At 39.6% G+C, this 17,964-nt stretch overlaps 1 protein-coding gene across 2 annotated transcripts; it reads left to right on the top strand.

Moving 5' to 3' along the window:
• The first annotated feature begins 829 nt into the window (after positions 1-829).
• Positions 830-10,310, top strand: LOC4340428 (choline/ethanolaminephosphotransferase 1). Of its 2 annotated transcripts, XM_015788368.2 has the most exons (18): positions 830-1,157; positions 3,132-3,141; positions 3,217-3,267; positions 3,459-3,536; positions 3,734-3,809; positions 3,891-3,913; positions 3,994-4,094; positions 5,601-5,695; positions 5,805-5,879; positions 6,049-6,118; positions 6,442-6,505; positions 7,388-7,428; positions 7,516-7,600; positions 8,874-8,936; positions 9,034-9,092; positions 9,192-9,244; positions 9,722-9,794; positions 9,880-10,310. In XM_015788368.2, exons 1-18 carry the CDS (start codon positions 1,021-1,023, stop codon positions 9,899-9,901), a joined length of 1,176 nt encoding a protein of 391 aa, XP_015643854.1. In that variant the 5' UTR covers positions 830-1,020; the 3' UTR covers positions 9,902-10,310. The 2 variants fall into 2 exon arrangements, with proteins under 2 accessions (XP_015643854.1, XP_066167738.1); XM_066311641.1 differs by lacking the exon at positions 3,132-3,141.
• Positions 10,311-17,964: the final 7,654 nt, after the last annotated feature.

The following is a 17,964-nucleotide window of genomic DNA, read 5'->3' as shown; positions in this document are numbered from 1 at the left end:
TGGGTAAGGTCAGGCGACGGTACCAGGGAAGAGGCAGGCCACGAGGAGAAGGGTTCTTGTCACATCAATCTTAGTAAAATGGTGGCACGAGGTTGAGGAGAGAGGAGTTAGGGTTGAGAGGGCACCGTACAAATCTCAAAACAATCTAATTTTTTTAAGATTTGGGAGAGATTACTCTTGTCTTGTTGCAAGTTTTGGATCAATTATTGTGTGTAACTTTTGAAACCAGCTTAATAAATCTATTAATTTTTTTGAGAAACTTGCTTATTGTTGGCTAATATGGTTTTACATATACAATAATAAATATAATACTACTATGCGTATATCTCTACCATTATAAAGATTAAAAAAGTTTTTGCCGGTATTTTGGTACGTCATCCATATTTGAATCGGTTTTTAAGTTTGTTCGCTTTTAGAAATACAGATCCATGTATGAGTTGGATTTTAAGTTCGTTTGCTTTTCGAAATACAGATCCGTATATAAGTCGGCTATAAAAAACTCGCATGTTAATTTAAGATGATAGTCGGAATCCTAATTGCAGCTCATGATTTTTTAAAATAAATATTTAAGCGAATTTCCACAATGAATTTAATCCTAGCTCAAACCATATAAGAATAATAAGACTAAAATAACATTAACTCGTTGTAACTCAAGGATATTTTTCCAGGGAAGGAAAAAAAAGAAAAAGAAGCAACAAAGTCCTTTTTGTGGTACAGTTTGTTGGACTCCGGGACAGGTGTCAGCCACCCCTTCAACCGAAAAAGGCTCCCCTGAGTCGTGACGTGCACTCGAAAGTCGAAAGCGAAAGACCAGCCCACGCCCACGGCCAGCCACGGGGGAACCGTTTCGACTCGAATATACCCATCGCCGCCATCACTGATCCGCCGCTCCCCATCTTCTCCGCCTCCGCGATCTCGCCGCCGCCGCCGCCGCCCCCAAGCTCCCCACTGCTCCCCGCCGACGCCTCCCCCGACCAGGAGCTCCCCGCCGACGAGCGAGCGAGCGAGCCGAGGGGAAGGATGGGGTACATCGGGGCGCACGGGGTGGAGACGCTGAAGCGGTACAGGTACAGCGGGCAGGACCACTCGGTGGTGGCCAAGTACGTGCTCCAGCCCTTCTGGAGCAGATGCGTCACCCTCTTCCCGCTCTGGATGCCGTGAGCGCCCCCCCCCCCCCCCCCCACCTTCCCTTCCCCGCTCCTCGCTCGAGTTTGAGTAGTTGATGGTGCTCTGGCTCTGCTCTCTAGTAGTCTGCTAGTTCGTGATTTGTTAGGTTAGTGTGCGGTAGGGACTTGTGTGTGTTTGATCTTGAGTTGTGGAAGTGTAGGGAGTAGCATGGGCGAGGGGATTGAATTTGGTCATACTATATGGGGGTAGTGACATTTTTTTTTCCTTTTTTGAGGGAAAAAGGCAGTGACATTGCATTTGAACACTTAGGAAAGAACCATTTAGCCCATGTTTGGTTAATCCCCAAGTGGGAGGGATTGGACGAGATTTATTCGGGGACGACTACACATCAGACGGCCGCAGTTTTACAAATCTCCGGACGGTGTTCCACAACGTATTAAAGAGATGTTGCAATGTTTCACTAAGAGATGTTGCAATGTTTCACTGTTCCAAATAAATGTTTCACCATAAGTTGTTGCAATGTTTCACTGTTCCAAAAAAAAAGTTTCATCAGAGTTGTTTCTTTGATGTTCCATTCTTCATGGAAGAATGTTTCATTATTTTACCGAAAATGTTTCAGTCGGATGTGAACACTAAAAAACGCATACTTCAAGAGCAAAAACATATGCAACATCCAAAGAAATCAACTGCAGCATCAAGTACCAAATGCAACATCCAGAAATATGAATTGCAACATCAAGAAATACCAAATGCAACATCAAGAAACACTTGTGTGCAACATAAAGAAACTAGCAACTAGCATGGAACAAATCCTTGCTAGCTCGATGCTCCCACCATCCTCACCTTCGTCGGCGAGTTCAAGGCCATCTCCATCAACGGCGCCTCAAGCTCCAGCCCGCTTCCTCGCAGTGCCGCCGCCACCGGCGAGCTCAGGGCCCTAACCGTCGCTGGCCGTATCTCCTTGTGACGTTGACACCACCGCCGCCGAGCTCGAGTCCTCTTTGACAACGGACAACCATGGTGCCCCCGCCGCCGGCGAGCTCAAGGCCTAACCGGCGTCGACCACTTTCTCGCGGTGTTGGCTGAACGGCTAGAATCCGGCCACCCGTGACGGTAGCCCCGCCGTCTACAGCGGCGCTAGCGCCACCTGATGACGCCGTGGCCGAGCTGCACGGAGAAGAAGTCGATGCGAGAGGTTAGGGATGACTGGATGAGGAGGAATGAGGATAAGGTTGGGAAAGGATGGGTTGCGACTTTTGACTGTGGGACCGTCCGGAATTTCTCCACGTATCGGACGTTCGATAGTAAGCGTTTTCGGATTTATTCCGCACCTATTGTGGTGCGAAATTATTCCATAAACAAGGCCTTAACTGGGAAGTAACATCTGGTTGAATTGACCAGTCAAAAGAAACATCTGGTTGAGCTGGTTTTAAAACCATAGCATCTGGTTGAACTGTAATTTTACAGGTTGGAAAGTTAGTTATTTTTTTATTTGCTTGCTTGCCTTAATTTGTTGACATAATTCCAGTAAGTCAGTACTTAGTAGTATGCCATGTCATTTCATCTAGACAGGGAAGGAATAAACTCAAATGTCTCTGAGAGGCATTTTGCATCATGAATAGGACCACAGTGAGCATGACTGATTATGCTCATAAATCAAATTCAATTGATGCATCTATGTGTTTTCATATATTTGGCATTTACTATATCAAGTCTGCTTGAGGATCTGTTTAGTTTTGCTTCTTTTTCTTAATCTGTGAGCTAGTTTTGCTTTGATGATTCACTTGTATGTGCCTGACCAATGGTCAACTTTGTAGGAGTTTAACAACCATGACTGTCTAACTGTATGTAAAAGAAGTAGAGTAGTATGCGGCTACGATTGCAGCTTTCCTGTTGTGTCATAATAATTATCAAAGATACTCATGTATATTACTCTTTTTTTAACAAAAACATGGATGCTGATTCATTTTTTTTTCCATTTGCATGTATGGATCCACACTCAGACCTAATATGGTAAGAATATGATCTACATATTCTCAGTTCTTCCTTGTCTATGGTCAACAGTTATGATGTTTTCTGAAATTTCAGATCACACTCACTGGATTCATGTTTCTAGTTGTATCAGCACTTCTTGGCTATGTAAGGTTCTTTCTTGCTTGAATTTTTTGTAATTTGAGGGAGCTGTTAAAAATATCAGCTGCTAATGCCTAATGCCCTAACTTTGATATCTTCTAATGCATTACATGTTTCGTGTTATTTAACGCCCGTTCTTTTCATGCTTCATGTTATGTTGCACCCATTCTTTTCTTGATAGAATATTAATTTCGCAGATCTATTCGCCCCACCTCGACACAGCTCCCCCTAGGTGGGTCCATCTTGCCCATGGATTACTTCTCTTCTTATACCAGGTTTGTGAAACATCTTGAGATTGCAAGTAGTAAAAGAGTTCTGATTTTTTTTTCTGTATATGTTTACCGTATGCATTGTGTTTCTAATATATCCAAATAAACTGGAAATCATAATGCAGTTGTTCATCAACTTGATTTTATGAACTATGCTCCTGCCTTGCATTTGCTTTAATGGTATTGTATTGTACCTTTCCTAGACTTTTGATGCTGTTGATGGTAAACAAGCAAGGCGCACTAGCTCATCAAGTCCTCTAGGAGAACTTTTTGATCATGGTAATGTGTTAAGGTTTAATGCTCTTTCCACACCCACATGTCTATCTTATACTCACAATATGCAAATTTGTCATTTTACAGGATGTGATGCTCTTGCCTGTGCTGTAAGGATTCCTAAGCCATCTCACCTATATAAATCACTCTGTTCTATACTTCTATATTGACTGATTTGATCCCTGGTTAGTTTGAAGCATTAGCCCTTGGAAGCACCTTGATGTGTGGAAGGTTTACTTTCTGTTTCTGGGTGATTGCTGCTGTCCCGTTCTATCTTGCAACATGGGAACAGTAAGTACTTTGGAACTCAGTTATCCTGTGATTACTGTATATTTCCTCAAAAACTGCTCTCATCCTTTTCTTTCCAAGAAGGATGTTGCTTATTGTAGCAACCACTGAGCCTTTAGACGTACTGTTAGTCTATACTAATCTTCTTGCTCTGATGAAGATTAAAGGTTTGTTCAGTTCATTGCCAAAAACACCTTAACATTTGTTGGTAAAGCCAAAATTTGACAATACCAAAATTTTGGCAAGATCAAGATGTGAATGTGGTGTTTAGTTTGACACCTTACCAAATTTTGATATAGTTTCGTGAGTAGAAGTTTCTAAGGTTACCAAATGTTGGTAGAAATTGAGAAGGTTGCAATGGTCCATACCAAAATTTGGTATGGTTGATTTTGGCAATAGACTGAACACGCCCTAATTTAGTGGGACAATACCAATCTTTTCTGTAAGTCTGTGTTATATGTCACACATGTGGATCTGGAGTCTGGACCTATCATGTAAAAATTTGCAGTATGGCTTTTCTGAAAGGTTCAGTGGCGAACAAGAATATTTCCTAAAGAGTGAAGTGCACGAGCGGTCCTTAAACTTGTACAAATATATCATCTAGGTCCCTAAACTCTCAAAATGCATTTTTGGGTCCCCAAACTTGTCATGTGTGTCATATAGGTCCAAACGGGCTCCAGCCCACTCCGTGAGATGACGTGGCATGCCACAGTGACGCTTACGTGTTAGTGCGATCCACATGTCAATCATGTAGAAAAAAATAAAATTTAAAAAGAGAGGAGAAAATGATGTTTTTAATTTTGAAAAAATAAATGGAAAAAGACATGAGAAAAAATATGTTCTTAACTTTTTCTATATGTGGCTGACATAATAGTTCTACTGACACATAGGCGCTACCATGACATGCCACGTCAGCACACGGAGTAGGTTGAAACCCGTTTGGACCTACATGACACCCGAGACAAGTTGAGGGACCCAAAAATTCATTTTGAGAGTTCAGGGACCTAGTTGGCACACCCACACAAGTTTAGGGACCGCCCGTACACTTTACTCTTTCCTAAAGTTTTGAGAAGCTAGCTCTGTAATGTTTAAGTTAATAAGCTGTTTTCTCATTTTGCTTTGAAATAATGTGACATAACAAAATGCAAGAGAACATACTTGGAGAAAAAAAAATGGCAGACCAAATGTCTGTTTTTTTCAATCACTATATATGATGATTATCTGCTTTATCCTGTTTCCATGATGTAGTAAATGTTACCTTTCCAGTTTGTGTAACATCTTGGGTTCTGTTTCTTCTAATTCTGTCAATAGAAAAGTTTTTAACTGATGATTACATACATGGATATTTGCTGGCTCAGCTTGTAACAAAACCTACTAGTATTAATTACTAAAATGTCTGGCAAATGTTCTTTTTCTTCAACTTTAATTACATTAATACATTCATTAATTCATTGATTCACAGATGGTCTGACTATTGTTTATTGACATTTGCTATTCTCATGCCACCAGCTTCTTTACAAATACACTTATTCTTCCTTTAATAAATGGACCTACGGAGGGCCTGATGCTGATATATCTATCCCACTCTTTTACCTTTCTTACTGGTAATTTCTGTAATAAACTAACACATTGTGCACATTTATTCTATGGATCTTTGTTGCAATGTTCTAGTGTAAGCACTTGTGTTATAGAAACTTTTGTGTCCCAATATAGGCGCTGAATGGTGGGCACAAGATTTTCGGAAGTCGATACCCCTTTTAAGTTGGGTACCCCTTCCATTTATTCCAGGTACGTTTTTTCAAGCACAAGAAAATACTTATTTCCATTCTGTATGAACATAATCACATATTTACTATCAGCTTTGACATCAACTGGCACATGTTACCAACGAACTGCACAAAAGACAACAAAATTGCCACTAGAATTATTTCTGATTTTTTTGTTTCGATTGTATCAGATATCCCCTTATACATTATTGTGATGATTCTTATGATCCTGTTTGCCGTAATCCCTACCATTGGATCCAAGTGAGTGTAAATTATCTTTCTTATTCTTTCTGAAGTAACTTTTGCAGCAGCTCCACAGCATGAAATAAGATTAACAAATAGCACTCATGTACCATATATCTTTTGACTCATCTTTTCTTACAAACAATTGATTCTTGCGTAGAATTTGGTCCATAAGTATCAAGTTCATCTTATTAATGGTTGCTATTTTCTGTTACATGAATCGGTGCCTTAAGTGACTTTTTGTGGCACTTTCCATAAGATGTAAGAGTAAAAAGCAGCACTGTTCTACAGTGTCTTCTTACCTATCATTACTTAATGAGATCTATTCTCCTGTTGAATAGTGTCAGCAATGTCCAAAAAGTAGTTGAAGCAAGAAAAGGAAGCATGGTATTGGCATTGGCAATGGTAAGCTTATTGCATTTTTTTTCTTATGTAGTAAGACTAGAAGTTGGAAACTTTTGAAGCTGTAGAACCGTGATAGTCCTGTGTGTTTTTGGAAATTCTAAGCCATTCATTTATGTCTATGAATATATTTTTCCCTGTTAGGTCTGTTTATCTTGTGGTATGAATGCAGAAAATTTAATAAACAACTTCTCATTACAAATCGAATCGGCCCTGAGTTCTTGTAAAATGTCAAATTCATCTTTTATAGCTGTTAATTTCAATTTTGTTGCATCGTAAGCTTTATCTTAAACGGGCGCCCAATGTTCTTAACAATGTGTTGTTGGATAGTTGGCAAGATTGTAGCTGCTTGGGCAGTGTGTTTTCAACAGACAATGAAACAAGATCTAGTAGTACATATTTTCAAGTTCTCAAACAATAAGACAAGACCTAGGAGTACATATTTTGGAGCTTGTTGAGTGAATCTTGTTTTATTTAAGAAACAACTGTTTAACAGGGCAAAGCATTCGTGCATCTTTAAATACTGTTGTAAGCTCTTTTTTGGTACAGCACATGATAGCATATCTTCATCTCGATCATTATATGCCCCTGATAATAATCTTGCTCAAGCCTTCAATAGAAAAATGATGGCATGATTTAATCTGTCCTAACCATGTTATTATAAAGTTTTTTCAGTCAACATATATGAAATATCTATTTATAGAACAACATCCTTTTTTTTATAAAATTCCTACAGAGCCTGATGTTCTTAAAAAGAATGTTACTTTTCTGAAGTACAACATATGAACAGTTCCAATAATAACAGACCATATGACTTTTGCTTTCATCTGATCATCTCAGCAGATAGCAATTCTTACTTTATATATATATTTATTTGGCTTGCAGCTCCTTCCTTTCATTGCATTGTTAACTGGAGTTGCTGTCTGGTATGGATATCAGTAATCTTGTTGTTTATTATTATATGATGCAATGCTCTGAATGAAATACTTAGGATTCTGTATATTATTGTGCAGGTCTTACCTCTCTCCTTCAGATATTATGAGGAATCAGCCACATCTGCTTGTGATCGGAACTGGTTTTGCTTTTGGATATTTGGTGGTAAGTTTTTAATTTGTTTTGCCCCTAGCATGGATTTTAATCGATGGTTTAACACAGGATTCTACCTCCTTCCTCAGTGCGCAATCACCAATTCACTGGAGCAGCCACTGTCATACCCATTGTTGTCATGCTTATCAGTTCTAACCACATGGTTCCTGCTAGGCCTTGCCTATCCTTAAAAACAGCCACCTGCTATGAGTTCAAATTTCAAAGCAACCAGGGGCACTCCATGCTCCAGTTCTCTTCACTATTTCAGCATTCTTCATGCTTCAGTTAGTGAGAGCCTGAGAGGGCACCAAGGACAAAAATCGTTTTTGAAACCAGCCTTGTTTCAATACCTGAGGGGTGTCAAGTATCCAGTTTTAGAGTTTAGAGTCAAAATGCGGCCTGCTAAGAGTTTAGAGTCAAAATGTGGTCTGCTAAGAGCAAGTAAAAACTTCCTACATTTTGGAAATGGATCTTTGTTAGTAGGTTACTAGAAAAACAATAGGCTGCTTCAATCAGGTTTTGATCAACCCATCTAACCTATAAAAATACTATAAACTATATGAAATAATGACCAAATTATACAGAACTGTGCAGCAGAATTGCAAAGGGTCCATATGCAGATAAATCAGGCCAATGGTATTTGGGCATTTGTATCACTGTTGTCTTGTGGCAGCAATTAGTTACGCAACTGAACATGCCTGCCATCAGCTGACCTTGCCTTTTGATCTGGAAAGGGTGGTAAACTGAATACTGTTTAGCTTGTTTTGTGGACGATATATCATATTGGATATTCTTGTGTTCATTAAATGTGGATCAGCATTTCATCAACTTGCAGTTCCTTAATTACTTTCTTATAGTTTTCATTATAGTTTTCATCTTTGCAAAACTTTCTTATGATCTACTTTGATCTATCTGCACAGCAGTTATAAGTCTAGGAATTTTTATCTAACCATCACAAATCACTAATTAGGTTATATCTAACCATCCAAGTTATATTGCGACAATTAAAAACTTGATAGTCCCATTATCCGCCTGGATTTTTATGAAAAGCATTTATGGCTAACATGCACAACATATTGGTACTGATATACTGTTGCTGAAGAAGCACCTAATGCCACTTGGTTCACCTAATGTGCCACTGCGCTTTGTTCTTTACTGAATAGTGATGGAGCATTTTTCTGTAGAGTGAGATTTGCAAACATAGTGCATAATACTAATCTACCATCATCCTTGTTTTTCCTTCCTGGAATTAGTGCTCATATTTTGAGTTGCCATGCATGGACAGGGAAGGATGATACTTGCTCATTTATGTGATGAACCCAAAGGTCTCAAAACTGGAATGTGCATGGTATGTCCATACTCCATAGTTCCATGTCTTGTTTCTATCTGCACATCACGTGTACATGAGTCACTTGAAGTAAAATACCAAATATCTCTTATTTCAGTCTCTGGTGTTTCTTCCTTTCGCTATTGCAAATGCTCTCACAGCAAAGATCAATGCTGGGTAATTTCTTTTATCTTTGTTGCCCCTAGTACTGCTAATATTTCAGGTGAACCATTTACGCGGATCCATTAAACGATATATCATTATTACTATTGCCAGGATTCCTTTAGTTGATGAGCTGCTGGTTCTTTTCCTGTATTGCGCATACACAGGTGAACTGATTTACCTTAATTATTTATTTTTGGTGTGAGATTGCTGAAGTACTCGGTCTTAGTTTCATTGTATGATCACTCATTTTTGTGGGAACCTGTTGGCTTGGTTGACATTAATCTTCTGTTTGTTCCCTTGGATTATATATCGTTGTATGTATTGCAAAGTCCGGAATCTAAAGTCTCATGTAGATATGCCTATGTTTTATTGATGGACTGGTTTCAGGTTAATGGCTAGTGTTGGCCTAGTTTGCTCACAAGCGCAAAAACTTTTTTTAAAAAAGAAATCCTGCATCATCTGTTACAGTGGAAAACTCATTATGGTCCTCTTTTTATCAATTGTGTGATGCATACTCCACAGTATTCTATTAACAGTATACACGTTATAGATTGATGTCAACTTCTAGGTTTACCTTCTGCTTGCTGCTTTTATAGGTTTACAACCAACACGTAGTCTTAGTGTGTTATTTATTTGTGCAGTGGGCCTTTACCTGCATCTTGCCGTTTCTGTTGTGCATGAAATCAAGGATGCTCTTGGAATCTATTGCTTCAGGTCTGTAAATCTATTTGTTATCTTCCTATACTTAGGAAGTAACCTGTCTCATCAACTTCTTTTTTTCCTTTTGCTTTTTTGACAGGATAACTAGAAAAGAGGCTTGAATGTGTTCTGAGTTCTTACATAGCAATAGGAGGCATTCTGTCACCTTGTTTCGTTCCAGATATTTTTGCCTTTGGCCATACCAAATCTCATCGGTGTGCATCCTGGGGTCCTGCCCCTTGAACACCACAACAAGCAGTCGTTTGATCTGTTTGATGCAGATGGATACTTTTGGAGTGTAATGCAGAAATATCTTTAGTCCTATATATGTACATGTTGTACACCCAGCTTTTGACGTACTTTTGGGTTCCATAGTTAAGGAATCGATAGGTTTTGTACTATTTAGATGACAGGAGGATGAACTATTATTGCAAGTGTGGAGTCGTGCCTTGAGCAAACAAAAGCGTTCCATGATTGTAGCTGGTTAATTTGCATGTCTACCATAATGCGTCACCTGTTGTTTCGGCGCCACATTACTGTATGTTTCTGTTATTTTTTTAAAAAGTCTGGTTGAACTCCAGTCTCCATGGCTCAGACGAGCATAATGGTGCAACTGCCCAGGAATTATCACTGACAGATTGCAGCTAAGCTCCAACAGCATGAGCAAGCAGACAGAACCAGTCAATGCCACCAAATCTATGCATTTTACGAGCACAAGCCATCTACTATAATCACAATTAGGTGAAACCCCGCGTATTGTTGCGGGAATTTAGTATGATAACAAAAAAAAATAACGTATAAGATAGCTAGATAACATCAGATTAAGTAAATTAATGTAGTTTATGATAATTTAAATTTAAATAGTATGTAGAATGGTGATTCAGTATGACTTTATGGAAGAAGAAAAATAGGGATATAGTTTGGACCGTAGAATAATCATCTAAAGGCTAAAAACAATTGATGTGATATGACTTAATTAAAGGAAAAAAAGGAGAAAGATAATTTGGACCATAGATTAATCATTTAAGTACTAACTAAGTGAGGATGAACTATATAAGTATATAGGATATCATAAAATATAATAAAGATATACATTGAAACATTATATGAATTATGTTGGATGATAATTTAACATGTTTATATTTGAAAAGCTCTTAAATTATAATAGCTATAAAGATATAGCATGTTTACATGATGTTTAAATGTGATGATTGTTAGTGGATGATAATGTGGCATCTTGTTAATTAGTGGATTAATAGATGATGATGTGGCATTTTGTTAGTGGATGATGATGTGGTATTTTGTTAGTAGATGATGATGTGGCATCTTCACATGTCAAGCTTAAGAAGTTAGTAGAGTAAGATAGGATTCAGTTCTTCACTGTCACGAAGAATTACAGCACGAGCAGAAGGGGAGGAGCAGTTTAAGAAGAGCCGGTGCCCGGATGACTGCTGCTTCAGTTCAGAATCCTGTCTGAAAAAATACAACTACAGCAGTATACTAGTGTTGATCAGAGACAGGTTTAGCTGTTCGATCCGAGTATCATATACTGTCCATTTTTCGCCAAAGGTTTCGTTTCTGAACTCGTGTTGGAGTACAGGATTACAGATAGTAATCCTTTTCTCTGAACTGACACAAGGATCAAACAGAAGTGGGCGACTGGGAATAGTAGTGTTTCCTGCGAAGAATCTGTGAGATGCTCCTGCTCCACAAAGCACGCATACAGCTCTTCCCTCTGAGTTGACTCGTCCCTGATCGAGCTGAGCTGCCAGCCAGCGGCAAAGCGCTCACTCTGCAAGTACCGATGCACAACGGCGACGGCTAGAGACGCTGGAGACTGACATTTGCAATAGTTGCAGCCTCGCTTCTGGGCTTCGCTTCGGCTCCGTGGAAGAAGAAGAAAAACTGAATAAGAACATACACAGCCCAGTGTGGCTCAGCGAGGCAACAGTTCACGCTTCCTTCCCTTGCGCGACAGGTGACGGCAAGGCTGTGGCGACCGGCGAGATCGACGGAATCGACCGTGGATTCATATTCATATGATCATATCCTTTCTGGACGAGCTGGCATGAACTTGGCAGTGGACAGCTCTTACTAGGCCCTGCTGTTCTTATAAGTTACTAAGAGCAAGTATAATAGTAAGCTATAAGCCGGCTAAATGCTAAGGTGGAGAAGAAGGAGAGGAGAGAGAGGAGAAGCGGGCCATAAACTTATAGCCGGCTTAGACACAAGAACCAAGAAACTATGTAAGAGAGACAAGTAGGCCATGTATTAATTGTAAAGAGCTAACTATTATATGGGCAGGCTAATAGAAGTCTACAAAGAACCTTATAACCAACAGGTCGGCTGTATTATTAACTTTGCTTTAATTACTGGATTATCATGGGCAATCTAACACGCTACTACCTCTGTCCTAAAATAAGGTTGCGTTCGTTTGGGTGGTAGGGAGTGAGAATGCACATCATTTTCCGCACGCACGCTTCCCAAACTACTAAACGGTGTGTTTTTTGCAAAAAATTTCTATATGAAAGTTGCTTTAAAAAATCATATTAATCCATTTTTGAAATTTAAAATAGTTAATACTCAATTAATCATGAGTTAATGGCTTACCTCGTTTTGCGTATCTTCCCAATCTCCTCAATCCCCTTCTACTCAAACACACCCTAAGTGCAGCCATAGATATCCGTGTTCAATGTTTTGACCATCCGTCTTATTTGAAAAATGTGTGAAAAAATTAAAAAAAATAGTCACACATAAAGTACTATTCATGTTTTATCATCTAATAACAACAAAAATACTAAACATATTTTTTTAAATAAGACGAATAGCCAAACGTTAGACATAAACAGTGTAAAAACTACACTTATTTTGGTACGGAGGGAGTATAAACGATGCGATTTTGAAGTAACTCAAATATCTGTAATAGTTAATACTTAGTTAATTATGTGTAAATTGATTGTCTTCTCCAATAAGTGGCTAATCACCTTAAACGCAGAAAGAAAACTGGGTATATCACTATGCGTCGCAAAGGCCAACCTTTACATCTCCCACACCGCTGTGTTTCCTTCCCCTCGCCATCGCCGGCTAGCATCGCGAGCATGGATCTTGGAAGACGCATTTCCCACACCGCTGTGTTCCCCTTGTACAGTGCATTTCAAAATTTTAACATCAAATTGAAGGCAAAGACACATGTACGAAAACGCCACTAACCGGTGGGCCCGATAAATCGTTGTCACAGCGACATGTCGGTGAAAGAAAAGAAAACGAAAAAAATGAACAGTACAATGCTAAAAAGCTATGTAATGACTTGTACTCCATCCGTCCTAAAGCATAACAACTATTGGTCTTAAAAATTTATCTAGAATATAAGAGCAACTCCAATATTCTCCACATCTCAAAGTATAAAGAAATTTGGTTGGGTGATATATATCCTAGCACGTTCAGATTTGTAGCAGTGGAATATATATCATTTAACTAAAATATTTTATATTTTAGGAAAGAGAATATAAGACTAAAATCGGACCCTCATAGAATGAAATAAAAGACAAACTGAGCACACTGTGAGAGTCGGACGATGTGTCTAAGTGAAAAAAAAATCGGTTTTCAAACTGAAGTCGACCACAACCGAATAAAAATATTCTCCATCCGGTTGCGCAGCAGCGGCAGTAGGAGGCAAACGCTAGTGAGATCGGCATTTTCTTCATGTGGTTCCCACAAATTGAAACCAAAATTTGGTTCATTTACATGGATCAAACTAGTCGCACCAAACACGAGAGGTATACTATCAACTTCAACACATACATTCTTTTTTTAAGACCAATCACAACCTTTTATCACGCAAAATTCCCTACCAACCTTATATTCTCGATCAATCACAATTCTTCCCATTTAATTCTACCATTTTTCTTAATATTTATATCCAACTCTATATTTTTCTATATTTTAGAAGACAGAGGTAGTAACTAGGAGTAACTCTATATTTTTCTATATTTTTGTCGTGCCATATAGCCGCCCAGCCATCCACGGAGCCAAACAAGATACCCGATGCCCGAGCTACCACGACCGACATGTGGGACCACGTTTTATGGTTCACTGCCAAAGGCAATGTCTCTTTTTTTAGAAAATTTCTTGTATGCCCTAGAATTTCGACCAATTCCTTTTGTACCTATGAGTTGTGCTCACTCCCTTTTATACCTCCAAATTTTGATTCGGATTCTATCCATACATTTTTGTTAGTTAACTGTCTAATTTCTATAAAAATATATATTTTGCTGTTAGTCATGGAAGAAAGAAATTATGGAGTACTATATTGTTGAAGTCTAGAAGTTTGTACATAGGACTTATATATTTATGAGTTTGTTGTGTGAGATATTATTGTCAGAAGGTTATTTTTAGATTTCATAGCAAAACATAACATTTATTATTTATTAACAATAGTATATGTAGCATATTTTTGTAAAATAGTAGCACAACAAATTTGTTGCATGTCATAAGTATTATCCCAAAAGAAATGCTACAATGACTAATTGTTGTTTCCATTTTTAAAAAAATGACATTTTTTTAAATATATACTAAATTTTCTGCGTATAATATTTTCTCGTTCAACAAACTTATGAATATGATAGTCACACAATAAAAGATTTTTATAAATTTATGCATTGTCCAATGGCAAAATTGACTTCTTTTTTTACATCATTAAAACAGTTGACTAACCGAAAAAAGTATGGAAGATATCAAAAACCAAAATTTAGGATATATAAGGGAAGAAGAAAAACTCGGGATCATGGAAAAGATTGGCTAAAATTTCTGAAGTACACAATACAATGTCACCTATTTTCTTTTAAATTTTAGGGGACTTCTATGGGACAATAAACCTACCAGGTATATCAGGTGATATCTCATAGGTATCTGAAGTACACAATACATTGTCTTCTATTTTTCTTTTTAATACATTGTCCGAACAAGATACCGTCCTGCAATATATCGAGCAAGGGTGTGTTTAGTTCGTGAAAAGAAAATTTTTGGGTGTCATATCGGAAGTTTGATGGATGTCGGAAGGGGTTTTTGGACACGAATGAAAAAAACTAATTTCTTAACTCGCCTGGAAACCGCGAGACGAATTTATTAAGCTTAATTAATCCATCATTAGCACATGTGGATTACTGCAGCACTTATGGCTAATCATGGACTAATTAGTCTCAAAATATTCATCTTACGATTTCTATACAAACTATATAATTAGCTTTTTTAATCTATAGCTAATGCTTCATGTTTATATCCAAATATTCAATGTGACGTTTTTAGAAAAAAAATTAGAAACTAACCAGGCCTAAGGAAAAAAAGGGCCCAACGCCAGTGCCCGACTTACCGGTACGGCTACACACACGGCCACCCGCGGGCCACCGTGTCCGCTCCGGTACCCTCCCGGGTCCCGGCGCGGCGCCCATCGCGCGCGGTTTCCGTCGTCCACAACTCGTCGCGGCGCGTCACGGAACGGATGATCCACCGACCCGGCGGCCTCACGCCGTCACGCGCCGCTCCCCACCGGTCTCGTCGCTCCTCCGTGGCGTACGTCTCTCTGCCGCTGGATCGCAGGGGAATCGCCTGTAAAACGCGCCGGTTTTCGCGTCTCCCGACGTCTCCATCCATCCATCCATCCATCCCGAGCCCATCCCGCCGTGCAGGGTGCAGCTGCTCGTGCCGGCGATACGCACGTACTCCATGTCTACTACAGTACATGAGTACACACATATACTGTATCGTTATGGTGGTATACATACGTCCAAGTGCATGCGAGATCAGATGGGATCGTAATCTGTCCAGAAACGTACATTGTCACCTGCCCTTAACACCAACACGTACGTATCGCTACGTTTATACACATTTGGAGTACATGCGTGTACCGTATCAGAAAGCGCATGCCTGCAATCTGCAAAGCAAAGCGAAGGACGGACGACGAGACAGTGGTGCATTTATGAGACGTGCCATTATGCGTTCGCACGGGCAACCTAGCTGCTGCCTGAAACACTACTCCGTATACTGGTAGAAGTAATACTACTAATAAATTACCCAATTGAATTAACGTCCGGCACGAGGAACGTCTGAGAGTGTACCGCCCACCAGCAATAGCTACTGGATCGTATAGGGGGCGTCTCGCATATCATCGCATCTACAGTACGCCAGTACGATGGAGTTGTCTTTAATTATTGTACGTACGTCGCGCCACATTTGGATAGAGCAGATTTTGGTCGCCGATTTGACCACAATTAACCACGGGTGTCACGGGCAAAACATGTGTAGTGAAACACGAAGAGAAATTCCTTTTTCGACGGAGTTCAGGGGCTTATTCACTTTGCTATTATTTTCAATCTTATCAAGTTTTGATATAAGATTACTAAAATTTTGACAAGTTTATCAAATTTTGGCAAGATTCCATATGTACTTACTAAAATTTGATAACAAACTAAATGTAGCCATTTTTTTAATTTTGCCATAAAAAATGTAAGGTTAAAAATGGTAGTGAAGTGAACAAGCCCTTAGGTCCAAAATTTTTATTTGAACTTCCAACTTTTCTATCACATCAAAACTTTCCTACATACATAAATTTTCAATTTTTCCGTCACATCGTTCCTGTCACGTTTGATGTCGCGATTCCGGTATTTGCATAGTATGGAGATCGTTGGTACTAGAGTATATGCGAGATTGAGGTAAAAGAGATGGAGACAGGGATTTTTATACAGGTTCGGGCCCCTGAATTGTCAGGTAATAACCCTACATCCTGTTGGCCGAAGCAGGTATTGCTCTTATTCACCATAATCACACCAGTACAATATTTGGGGTAGCCTATCTAACTGTTGTTGACATGGCGGTCTGAAGGTCTGACTCGTAGTCGACAACAAGGTAGTCTTCCTCTTCGAGTTTGTGCCCGGCGAGATTAGAGACGACGCTAGATCCCTACGGCCGACCTCTGTAGGTACCGGACAGGGTCGATCCAGGCATATCTCTGATGTCGATATCCGGCGGCTTATCTTGGTGTATGTTGGCTTGTATATTGATCTTGTGTCTTGATCTATTATTCCGTGTATGTTGATTGTGTCCTCTCCTCCTAGGGGGTCTTGTATTTATACCCATAGGTGTCCTCTTGTCCAAGTAAAACTAGGGAAACCAATATGGATACAATCCGAGTTGTCCTTGTCGTTTCCATGTAGAATTATGGTTGTCTTTCCTTATCCGGAACTCCTCCTATATTCACAGGTTGTTTCCGCATAGGATATGGCATGTGGTGGGTCCTGTAGAGATTTAATCAACTCCTATTAGATATGTGTTATACATAACCCTGATAGTTTCAGTTTTAACTAAACTTCTAATTTTAACGTTAACTAAACACACCCGAAGCAGTAGGAGTATTTTCTCGCGTAGGAGTAAAAGTCCATATGCATGTAAAAATTTAGAGGTGGGGTGGTGGCAGCGACATCCTTTTTGCCAGGTGGTGGCATGCGGTTTCGGCAGGATTGGGCAGCGACGCCAATCCAATCTGCTTTCCGCCGTGACGCGACGTGCGGCGGATCAAACAGGAGGGAGACGAGACGAGATGGTCCTGTGAATCTGTGATACTACTCCGGCTACTGCTGCGCCACAAAGCCCTGTGATGAGTTGACTTATCCCTGTGCGTGCGTGGTCTATCTGCGATAGCTCGGCGATGGGAGTATGTGCAAGTACCAATGCGCCGCGCCGGAGTGGGACTGGACCGGACCGTGGCGGATGGAGGATTGGGCGAGCGAGAGATGGGCGTGCGACAGTACGAGTCCGGCCGGCGTCGTGATGACCATTACCTTTTCTATTGGATTATACTCCTCTCGTACGCGTCCGTCCCTCCCGGTCGCTCCAACGCATGCAGTATTCCAACTATCCAAATTATTTATGCTGCTGAAATGTTCGCAGTCTAAGGCCGAGTTTAGTTGTAAAACTTTTTTTCAAACTTTTAACTTTTTCATCACATCAAATCAAAACTTTCCTAGACACAAACTTTCAACTTTTCCGTCACATCGTTACAATTTCAATCAAACTTCTAATTTTAACGTGAACTAAACACACCCTAAGGACCTGAATAGTATGAATGAAAAAAACGTAGGATTAGAAAAAACAAAAAATTTTAACAGGAATGAAAGTGCAAAATAGAGGATTG

The sequence above is a fragment of the Oryza sativa genome, chromosome 6 (genome assembly GCF_034140825.1).
Source record: "Oryza sativa Japonica Group chromosome 6, ASM3414082v1".
NCBI lineage: Eukaryota > Viridiplantae > Streptophyta > Magnoliopsida > Poales > Poaceae > Oryza > Oryza sativa.
Note: the sequence above shows the minus strand (reverse complement) of the source record. Positions and strands in the feature narration are given on the sequence as shown.